Source organism: Anser cygnoides, chromosome 1 (genome assembly GCF_040182565.1).
Source record: "Anser cygnoides isolate HZ-2024a breed goose chromosome 1, Taihu_goose_T2T_genome, whole genome shotgun sequence".
Taxonomy (NCBI): domain Eukaryota; kingdom Metazoa; phylum Chordata; class Aves; order Anseriformes; family Anatidae; genus Anser; species Anser cygnoides.
In genome coordinates this window covers 176,185,952-176,198,126 of record NC_089873.1, presented here as the reverse complement: position 1 = coordinate 176,198,126, position 12,175 = coordinate 176,185,952, and the positions used below count along the sequence as shown (strand labels likewise).

At 35.6% G+C, this 12,175-nt stretch overlaps 1 protein-coding gene across 3 annotated transcripts in view; it reads right to left on the bottom strand.

Annotated features, from left to right (window-relative positions):
• DIAPH3 (diaphanous related formin 3) overlaps positions 1–12,175 on the bottom strand; it is a 248,389-nt gene that overhangs the window by 86,835 nt on the left and 149,379 nt on the right. For all 3 annotated transcript variants that reach the window (XM_048047761.2, XM_048047759.2, XM_048047760.2), the window contains one exon: positions 6,766–6,890. In XM_048047761.2, the coding sequence (XP_047903718.2) occupies positions 6,766–6,890 (125 nt within the window). The remainder of the gene's footprint in view (positions 1–6,765; positions 6,891–12,175) is intronic.

Sequence of the window (12,175 nt, the reverse complement as noted above, 5' to 3'; positions counted from 1 at the left end):
ACAGGTTGATATATATGCATTATCAGCTACACAATTCATTGGCTTTGGATGAATGAAGACAGAAGTATAGCAGAGCTGCAACACAGGTGGGAAGAAAAGGAAATCAAAAAGTTAGTTATTTGTTAACTTTGTGAAGTGGCTTCACTTCATGGACTGCCTTTTTTTCACTCATGGGACTACAGATCATCATTCTGCTCATTAATAGAAGAGGAAAAGAATGAAGGGCTGAAATGAGTAATATATGTAGCAAAATTTCAAACTGCTGTATGTTTGGTCTTGCATATTCACAGCAGTTCTTTTCATGGTGGATTGCCTGTCTTAAGTTTATACTGATTTTAATATATTGTACTATGTAAAATACTAATATAGTGTATGGTATCAAGACACGTAAAAGCAGCTGTTATTCTACAGCAGATAATGAATGATGTTAAGCATGCCAAACATTTCCTCATAAGACCCCATATTTGCTACATGTCATTTTTTCACAAACTAACCTATGCATTAGGTGTAGAAAATCCAAAAAGGAATATGATTCGGCGTAAGAACAAAAGATTAACAGGTACATAGATGCTGCATATATTTTATCAGAATTTCAGAATGGAACTGAGACTGCCACTACCCAGGCCAGCAATAGTCTCTATAAAAACAAAGTAAACTTTTCAAAGGTTGGTGTAAGTAGACTTTGAGGTCACTTCAACCAGAATTTCAACTTTTTTAAAGGCCGAAGGGTGTGAATTTTGCAGGGTTCCAGTTAGAATTTTCCACATGAAGTTCTTGGGAAAATAGCTGCAATTATCTGAACAATACATGGCACAGAGACTTCAATTAATACGAATAGCAAGGTTCAACAGTAGAATTCCTTATCTGAATATAATAGTTCAAGAAATGCATGAAAAGCTCTTTACAGGACAGAATGGTTGAGGCTGGAAGATACCTCTGGATATCATCTAGTCCAACCTCTTCCGCTCAAAAAGCGGGATGAATTAGAACAGGCTGCTTAAGATCTTGTCCAAGCAGGCTCTGAGTATGTCCAAGGGTACAGACTCTACCACTTCTCTGGACAACGAGTCCCAGTGTTCAATCACCCTTACAGTAAAATTTTCCTCCCACTTCTGTTTAAAAAAAACTTCCTGAATTTTGTTTTATGTCCATTGCTTCTTGTTCTCTCACTGGACACCACTGAAAATATTCTGCCTCTGTCATCTTGACTTCTTCCCATCAGATATTTATATACATAGGTAATATCCTCCTTGAGCTCTCTTGTCTCCAGGCTTTTGTGAAAGGTAGTTAAAAAAAGGACAATTCTTACCTTCAATGAACTGTAAAATTCATCCAACACTAAACTCATAGAACAAGTCAGGTTACTGACAGGATGTCTCTTAATTCAGGACATCCTGAAAAGTCTCAAAGTCCTGCATCCATTCTACCGCAAATACAAATGTTTAGATTTTTAAATTAGTACCTTCTGAAGAGTATTTGTCAAATAATACCTTTTTCTTGACTTACTCAATCCTTTTTATCTCTATACTAAACATAATACTAAAACAAATTGACATATATTTGTGTCAGTGTGTATATCCCACGTATTTACGAACAAAACCAGTGTTAGCTGGACTGAAGTCCAGACCAGATATTAAAGACATATATATATAAAGGAATTATACACTTTAAGTTAAATTTAAATTGTTTGCCAAAACCCTCTCTCTCATTACCTGTCCACACAGTCAACATCCCAAAGAGTAACATGCTATCCTTTTTCACCTAACCAGATCCTGTAATCTTTCAGAGCCCCTAGGATGCTAGGATATCTTACAGGTTTTGGTTTGTTGACACTGCACAGTTCAAACTATGTGGCTGATTGGATAAGCAGCAGTTTACAGGCAGTGTGAAGTTTCTGCTTTGCAGTTGAAATGGGTTTCTTCTACCTCACTTGAATCAGGCTCTGATTTGGCTAAGTACTACTTCTTCCCTTAATGAATTAGCATACGCAACAGGAAAGAGGAACAGGGAACTGATCAGAAAGAAAGGACTGTATTCCCAGATGAAGGGCATCAACCAACTTATTATCTCTCAGGTATTAGTTCCATAAACTTTTGTGAAAATTGCTATCACAAATACACTCAGTGGTAGGCTACAACTTGTCAAGTTTCTCAGCTGCTATTTAGAAAATCATGAGATGTGAGCTGGACTGATATAGAAGATGTAGACTAAACTACTTAATTAAGCTTTCAATATGTAATTTAAGTACTCTCCATAAAGGCACTACATTTTCACTTTGAACATCCAAGTGTATTTTGTTCACTGTGATTTTTATTGAACATTACATTGAATGGATTTAATAGTCTAAATCAATATAATTTCAATATCCTTTGACTGTCCTAATTAAAGCAAACAAATGAACTGCAATAATGACTATCACTTCTTTTCAGCTAGTATACATAAGATGACTGACAAACTAGCACAATTTAATGTATAAGAGAAACATTCATAATTATAGACTTGGTCAATAAAAGTGCATCAACTGTGCATCTATCTGACTTCCTAAAGAAACAAGAATGCTAATCAGTTCATTAGGGGCCTTTGGGTTGTGATATTTAGTGACAGGATGTAATAGCCTGCTTGTCCATGGAGCCTAATTGTACTCAGGATGAAAAATTATTTCCAACAAAGTACCATCCTTCCTTTTTCAGATTTCCTGCTGATTTCTTTTTATGAGCTGCATGCCTTTCAAGACTTCACCATCATTCAGCTTTCCTTGTCATAGGAATAAAAGTAAAGACAGGTCCAGGCTTCATCATGCTGTGCAGGATTATCTAACCTTTACATCAAACCTTTTTTGCTTCGTAATTTATTGAAGCTCCTGTTTTTCCAAAAGTGAGCTTCTTTAATTAGTGTGTTCACAGACATTACTAGAAACCATATGAAACTTTACTGTTCTGAAATTACTGCCTTTCTACTAGGAGAGGTAGTAGGTGAGGGCAAACTATTCCTGTTCATAACATTTTCTGTTCAAAATACTGTTTGAATAGTGTAATATAACGAAATATATATTATGGCTGGTTTTACTTGTACTGATTTATTCTGAGTAAGACAAAATATTCATCTCACCTGTTTCTGACAGCAATCAATACCCAATGATTAGGGAAAACAAGAAGAAAATAGGGTAAGTATAGCATGGTAATTAAACTGATGTAGTATTTAGCTTCTAACAGTCTCCAGGTTAGTGATTTTCTGAGCTAAATCTACCTCTGGACTACTGTGTTTTAGAGCTCCAGACATACTGTCTTTAGTTAACTATCTAAGCCTTATATGAAATTCATTTATATTATCATTGTCTACAACATCCTGAAAGTAAATGCTACAGTTTAATCATTTGCTGAGAAAACACTTCTGTTAGTATGTTCTACCCTTCTGGACAGTATTTTACATTGGTTATTTATAAATATTTATAATAATTAATGAATATGTTCCTAGCTTTCCTCTTCCATGGCATACAAAATTACAAGTTTTTTTTTTTTTTTACTATATTCTCCTAATTTTTTTGCTTTCCAGTTTCAGAGTCCTGACCTTTTTAAACATTCATCATACAGAACCTTTTGCCTGCTGCTGGTTGTTGTCAGTATTCTCTACTGCATCAATAGGTGTACAATATACTTTCTGACATAGGGTGAAGGAAGCACTCAAGATTTTTCTGATTTTTACAGCAACTTATGTTTTCTCCTTGTTTCTAACTACAGTTGTTTACAAGAACCTTTCTTACAGATACATTACACCATAGTCACTGAGGTTAACTTGCCCTTTTGTCAGTATCTACCAACATCTGCCTTTTGGCACGAGTTTTTCAATTATATTTTTTAAACTAGACATTAGTCCAGAATAAATAATCATTCCACTTTTCCCCTGAGAACTTTGTTTCCTTGGAAGTCTTTGTTAACACACCTTGTTGAAAGATGAATGAGAATTCAGCGATGCTCTACTGTATGTCTCACCCTTATCTGCATTCTGTAAGGGATCTGCAAGGAATGGTTCTTCCCTTTACAAAGCCCACACTGAACCTCCCCCATCATACTGTATCTCCCATATATATATTTATGTGTTCTGTCTTGCTATACGTTGGTTCTGGTTTTATTTGGTCTTCACCAGTTTTCTTGGTACAGAAGCCAAACTTACTGCTCCAAAGCTCAGATCCTCCTTGCAACCCTTCTAAAAAAATTACGTTCATCTTCTCAGCTCCAGTTCCTCTGGCGTCTAGGGCTTGTAGTCCCAAAGCTAACAGTCCCAACAGGCTAACTTAGTTCATGTAAGAATATGTAGTTCAATAGGTACATATTTGAGTTCACTTTAAAATCTTTAAAAGTATTCTGTGACCAACGGTTAGTCCTGGGGATTTATTGCTCTTTATTTTATTTTAAAAAATACTTCTGCTGACTCCTTCATTTGAGATCATCACTTCATATAAAACATTGCACAGCTGGGTCAACCAAAGTTCTCCCGAAGGGCAACTCTTGCAAACAACTAATTTAACTTTTTGGTTACAGCTTATCTTCTTGGCACACATCAATAAGCTACGTCTTCAGTAGCAGTACTGTTTCTGAGATGCTTGAAAAGGAAAGCACAACGATCCTCCTCTTCATTTCTTAAGATGATCACTAACCTTTTTGAAGAAATCAGTTAAGTGCTTTAATATTCTCCATATACAGGGATGGAATTTTAACTCAGAGAAAAGTTACGCTATTTATTGACAACGGTCCACCCATTTCCCTCTTTAGCTATTGTATTTTAACTTCTTGCACTACTGCTTTACAACTGTGACCTATTCTGTCTCAAATGCAATTTATAACCTTCTATCACACTATTCCACTAACTTTCTGCCATGAGGTTTCAGAAATTCCCAATATGTCAGTAACACAAAGGGAAATAAGGCATCCTACTTAATCACTTTTTTTCAGATGTTCAATAGTAGCACAGATTTATTTCTCAACTTACTTTTCTGTGCTTTCCTTCTTGAGAAGGAAACTAATTTCTTCAGGCTATCCTTCACTCATTCCCAAGTGAATTTTGTTACCTTCTTTCATACCTGTTTTATAGGTATGGAGTTGGTTCAGATTGAATATTAGGAAGAATTTCTTCAAAGAAAGGGTGGCTAGAAATTTGAACAAGGCTGCCCAGGGAGACGATGGAGTCACCATTCCTGGCGGTATTTAAGAGATGTGTGGATGTAGCACTTTGGGACATGATTTAGTGATGGACTTGGTAGTATTAGGTTGATGGTTGGACTTTTTCTTTTCCAACCTAAATGATTCTATGGCTCTATGATTATAACCACATCTCTAAAGACAGCTGTATATTAATTTATCTGTTACTTCAAACCCTAGTCCTCAGCTTAAAAATGTAAAAGGTTATAGGGTATTTTAAATGCCAGAATCATAATGTTTTTAGATTAAGAGGAGTCTGCCCTTTTTCACATATTTAATTTCTTAATAAACTTCATAGACCACACATCATTTTCTTAACCAAGCACAGACAGACTAGCTTTATTTCTGAGAATGTTGTCATGGATATGTTTTCCTCTAACCTCCTAGTAATACTTTACTTCTTGCCTTTCAAAACCACTCTCCAAGTTCTCCTCTACGCTATTGGCTTCTTCAGATACAAAACTTATGTTTCACCCTATAGAGACACCATGCTGGTGGGTTGCAGCAAATCTCTCAAAACAACGTTGAGCTGGAAAAGAAAGGCACTGACAGCAACAACAAAAAACAGAACTATTTCAGCAACAAAATACGTGACCTTACAAAAAATTAGTAATAACATTGAAAGGTTACCGATACCTCAGAGAGTCCAGAGAAGGCCTAAAGCCAAGTTGTATACACTTTGGTTGCAGCTAGTCTGCTAAAGAGGGAATTGGTCCTAATACAGCAATGATAAAAGCCAGTATATCCACTTGGCCTCAGGGTCTCTTGCCGCCTTTTAAGAGTATTAGATTAATCAAGAGCAACGAGTACCTGTCTCCCGAGTCCTCCTGTCTTTATACATAGCAAAGTAGTCTTCCAGTTAGGTAATGACCTAACTATGCCTACTAAGGAAATTTGAACTTGTCTTTCTATGTCTGCCAATATTTTTGCTTCCAGCATGTTCTTTGTGCCAAGCATATATGGCCAACGCCTAGAAGGGAGGTTTAAGTTAAAGAACAATTTTCTCGTAGAATGACCTTCCTGTCACAAGGTTTCTTATGAGAGAAACAGGCAGTTAAGCTGGCCATAGGGTTTTGGAATAAATAGTAAGAAGAGGAATTTTGACAAAAATAAGACCAGAAACCTGTTTTCATAAGCTATGAATCTCATTTCAGCAATACGAGAAATTTTGTTTTCATGGTTGCATGTACAAAATCATTCTCAATGGTAATGCATACACTGCCAAACAAACAAACTCAAGGTGATGTACATCCTTCTCTAATATATTCTTATGAGAAAAATCAATTAAAGTCAAGTGCTTAACAGTCCTATTTTAACTACTTTTCGCTAAGACACTTATACACAGAATAAGACCTGACAGCATTTTTCCCCTCATTCTATTCATTACAGATGAGTACTTTAATTAGGCTGTTCATGTATTTAGTTTTTGAGAGAAAAGAGTTATTTTTTTTTTTCAGAAATAAATGCTACAGACTAGATAAAAGCTAGGCAAAGACATTTAAAGTTTAAAGGAGTGCAGTTAAACTACTTCTGTGTGTGCTTTTTTTTAAAGGAATACTCCAAAGGATATAGACATTTTTGCTACAAACTTATCATGCTTATCTTCAGCAACTGGAAAAGTCTGCAAATCCTTCTCAAGCTGTTGGAGTTGCCTCTCCATATGCTTCAGGCTCTTCTCCAGGTTTTCTGCTGAGACTAAAATACAGTACATTAACTCTGTTAACACCTTAAATGAGAAACATTGTTTGTAAAATATGCAAGTTAAACCCTTATCCAAATCAGCATACATTTTAAATTCTGAAATAAAAGCACACTGACCAAATTACAAGACACTCTCCAATGCTCAGTTCTCCTCACTTACGCAGTTGCCTTATTCTGATTAGATGAATGCTGTTTAAATGCTGAATTTTGTTTTATTCTTATGCTTAAGATATAGCACTGCAACTAACAGTCTGTTTTAAATAACCTGAGATATACATATGCCAGTCTGTCTCTTCTGATTAACAGCTAGAGGGAAAGTTTTGAAACGACTCCAAGTACCACAAAGCTTTCCTAAATCTCATTCTGTTAAAACAGAAAAAATACCAACATTTGTATGGTAGATCATGAAGAAAATAAGACCCTGAAAAAACAGAGAAAATGGGGCCATTAAACACCTGTGTATGAAACCTAAAACTCAACTCCTTAGTTTGATAGCACAATACCTAATAAGAAACACAACGGAATCTACCAGAGCCAAAGTGCTTTTCAAGGTAGAGGGAAGTGCAGACACTGAGGTGAGCCAGAGCAACATAGCGCTTAGGAGAATGAAAAGAGCAGAGAGGAAACATGGGGATTTATAGCAGGATGCAGAAAAACTGTAAACTTTCTTTATCAGAAAAAGAGAAATTCAACTTCCAAACACTTGAAGGAATGCATGGAAGTTGAACACTTGATCTGTAAATAGTTGTTCAAAATATCAAGACCATAAAGGTAAGATCAGGGTAACTCCTGTTAGCATGTATTCCAGCCTGGACTTATAGTACTTAAGTCAGTTAAAACTTATTTCCTGTCTGTTTATGAAGTAAAATTAACACTTCAATATGTTCCATTGAAAAAACATTTAGAGAAGAACATACTTTGAATTTTAGTCTAATGGCACACCTTACTTTTTTTCATCATTTATTCCGTTCACAATATACTGTACCTATAAACATAAAGTTACCGTCATCTACAAAAACCCTGGATAAAGCTTTTGGCCCTATGAAGGCAGTAAGATCTGCAATGGATCCATGATTTCATCCTGAGTAGCATTATGTGATAGAAAATGAGATACACTCACTGAACACATCTTTCTCTCAGAAAAGTCTGACAAGGGTCCCCATATGACTGGATTAAAATGTTGCATAGCAACTACAATTCCATTCATAACAGAAAGGTTAAGACAAGTATAAAATGTATAAAGTATATGTATAAAGTATAAATGTATAAAGTATAACCTGTGAAAATGCTAATGCAGCCTAAAAAAAGCCATTTCTATACAATCATTCTTAAAAAGAATAAGGGAATATAAATGTATGTTCACACTATAATTTATAACTCAATTCAGTTTATAATCATAATTTAAAGAATCCTCTGTTTACTCTAACTCACTGCTTTGCAATCGTATGTCAGACATGACAGATTTTCACTCAGTGACTGGCAAACCCTAATCATCACCAGATAGGTCTAGCTAGTTAAGCTAGTCTAGCTAGGTCTTAACTAGTTAAGAAACTTTCAGAAACAGAGCTAAAATTAGAAGATGACAATGCTGACTACAGATGTGTTTCGGTCTTCACAGGTTTCAGAAACCAACCTGTTTTTAATATAAAGTCATATTTTTGCTGGCAAAAGAAGCCTTTGAGGGTGGGCACACATAATTTTAAGACACTAATTTACTTAGAAAGCTCCTAAGAAACACAGAATATATACCTTGTGCTTAATATTAACTATCAATATCAGATAGTTAATATGATAGTTCTTCAAAACATAGCTTGTCTTGCTTTAAAATGAGTTTACAGCAGAAAATTAAGATAACATACATAATATGAGAATGATAAGACCCAGCAAATACACAGGTTTAAAAAAAAATGCAGGTAGCAGCTGAGAAAGAGTCACTTTCTTTTCGCCAGATAAAAGATCTCAGTGCCTAGAGCTGATTAACAGGCTGTATTATAACTCAGTGACAAAGCACTGAGATTTTCAAATTCTTGCTTTCAGCAAAGCCATTTTTTATTTTGGTTCCTTTAGTTCTTTTGACCTTGAACAGTTATGTATTTGATCAAGGATCTTTACATCTCTGCCTCATTCTGTAGCTGGTTGTTCTTTTTCTCTCTGTCATGATTTTAAGTTGTTCCTGAGTATAAACATTCAGCTTTCCTTTCATTTCAGCAATGTGAATCTTCTAGATTTATTTTCCTTTAAGACTATACTTCTGTTGATAGTCTAACATAGAGGCTAGCTTGCAACATATGGGTATTAGTTTGGAATTATTGCAACTTTAAATTGACTGAAAATAGTTGAAAAATCAAAACTATAAATCTAATCAGCTCTTGAAAAAGATCCCATGAAATACTTACCGACATTCACCCATGCCCTTCTAGAAAATATGGCATAAAATCTGAAGTGACAGAGAAGAATGGTACAAGAGGAAAGGGAGGGTGGGGGAGAACAAACTTTTACCCCTAATCCTGAGAGGATTCATATATAAACCCAAGCAAATCTGAAGTGAACAACTGATATAATAAGTTTGGAAACTAAGTGAAAGATGAGGGTTTTGAATGTTAGTGAGCCCACAAAAGAAAGTTGCTTGATGAAATACAATGCATGCGTGCCTGAAGAATATCTCATTTATACCCTCTGAACTCTCCTATCCTTGTCAAAAAAATTAAAGACAGTAATTAGACTTCCTCACTTTCTTCTTTTCAGGGTTGAAACAACTAAACAACTTTGTTCTTCATGTTTCCTCTCTTGATTCAGGTTTTCTAATGCCATGACTATTCCAGAAGCCTCTGTACCTGCATCTGTGTTAAAACCTCTCTACATAACATTTCAGGCTCACCAGCCCTTTTAATGTTTGCAGTACTGTTCCTACTGGAAATACCTTATCTGATTATCTTCAGGTAAAATATCCTTTTTTCTTGACCAGAGCTCTTATTACAGCATCAAGATGCATGATCTTGTACTTCATACTATCGACTTTCATTTCTTTTACTCTACATCCTCAGGACTATTCAGTAATGACAATCTAATCTTCCTCTCCACTGACAATACTGCCTAACTGTATGTCAGATATGTTTGTTGCTTCGATACCACAATTTTATTTTGTTGCCATGTTCCTTTTAGACAGCATTGTACATTTCTTTCACTTTTTATTCTAATGAACAATTTTCCATTTTCCATTATATCAAGGGATTTTCTGAAGTCAAGATAGATTTCATGTGTCCAAAAAAAATAATAATATAATAATACTCAAAGCTAGCAAATTAGTCTACTACTTTTGCTATTCATTTTCATTTTATGTGAAATTCATTCTGATTAACCTCCGCATATTTGATTATTCTTTCCTCCAAAAACTTTCATATCATTAAGGTCAGATAAAGAGATGTGTAATTGCCTAAAATCAATCCTTTCTGCTCAGTTTCTTAGATGTTCTGTAATCATACAACACTATTGTAGCCACAGTAAAACTTGGTAAAAATCGTACTTATTGAACTTTTAGTTCCATATTTCAGTTATCTCAGAATGCAGAAATGGAAAATGGTATTTACAACACGAGTATATGGAACTCTTATTTTCTTTAAACAAATTTCTATGGAAACCCTCTCCTCTCCCCCACCTCCAGATCATTATTCTTGCTTAAAACTAAAGCAATATTTCTTCTAGCTTTGTGACAACACCCCTTTCATCTCTAATCCTAGAAATAACTCTTTAAAGCAAAGCAGTACTACTTGTGTTCTCTTTCATTTATATTGCCGCAAACCTTCAGTTACTTTTTGCAACAGATATTTCAGCTGGTATTTTAGAAATCCCACATGCTGCCCAACCTCTATGACAGCTTTCTTGGTCACCATCCCCATACCGATAGAATCATCCTCTCGCCTATGGCTGTTTAGCCTTTTTTGTGCTATTCTGGCTACTACATTCTGAAGTGGACAGAGTGACAGTGACATGCTGATCTCTGGCCAGATGTAAAAAACTATACCATGAAAAAAAGGATTCTGACAATATACTATTGCTTTTCCTGTTTGAACTTCACGGATACTGGATAGTGGACAAAGCCTACTGAGTGATTCTCTAAAATTGTCAATACGCTATTAAAGTAGTATTTGTTTAGTACCATCGAATGACAAAATATAGCCTAAAAAAAAAGCAAAACAAAGCAAACAAGAAAACCTTCATTGTCAGATGGTCTAAAGCACTAACACAGAAATAGTATGTAAACAGAGAGGCCTTCTGTTTCTGTAAACACCAGCTATAGTTAGTAGAAGAGGCTCAGCTATAGTCTCAGCTATCCATTAACCGCAATAAAATGTAGTTGGATATATTCACTCAAGGTCAGAGACGAAGACTAAAAATACAGCACGCATGCTTTATTGTTCCCAAGATGACCTCTTCTCTTGCCTTCTACAGACATTTTCTTGTTTTCTTGACTTTTTTTAAATAGGTGCTATACATTATTCTTGTTGATTTTTTTCCCAAAGCTCTGATAATGGCATTGCCTCTCAAGCCTGAGGACTTTCCCTTCTGTAGGCACAGCAGCCTGCAGCTGCACACATGAAAGCAAAAGCTCTCTAAGCAGGATTTAATTAATTTTCTCCTGTTTTGAATTCAAATATAAGCACAGTAATGTAGCATAACTGGTAAACAATGTATAGACGTTTTTGTACCCAGGTTCCTAGTAACAATGGTACTATTATCTCTAGGAATAGACCTCAGACCTTATACTAGCTGAACCCTATACTAACTGCACAAGAGCCCTGGTCTGTTGTCTTGAGAACTTTCTGTGCAAAAAGAAGCTTGGTACCGTGTCTATTTTTATGATGCACAGTTTAAGCTCAAAACATGAAAATATGGGCAAAAGTTGAAAACTGATTCCCCCAAGTGATGAATAATTGACCATCAGTGAATTGTCTATCATTGGACTGCTGTTGAAAGAAAGAAGCAGCTGCTAACCAAGGGGAAAAAATGACCAAGCAGCAAGATATGACACCTGCCACAGCACAGGAAAATAATATCCTTGTGTTGTGCAGTACACATGTGGATAATTTGGAGGAGGGAGAGAAAGATGACACATGCATCAGTTGGGTTTTCCTTCACTGAAGAGCTTTTGACCCTCATCACTTCACCCCTTGGGAACAAAGACCATGAAGTACTGTGCTGACTGCAGGGTGTATATATTCACAGCTAATTTGGGATATGACTGTTAATAACTGCTTTCAACATGCAGTAATATTGATTTA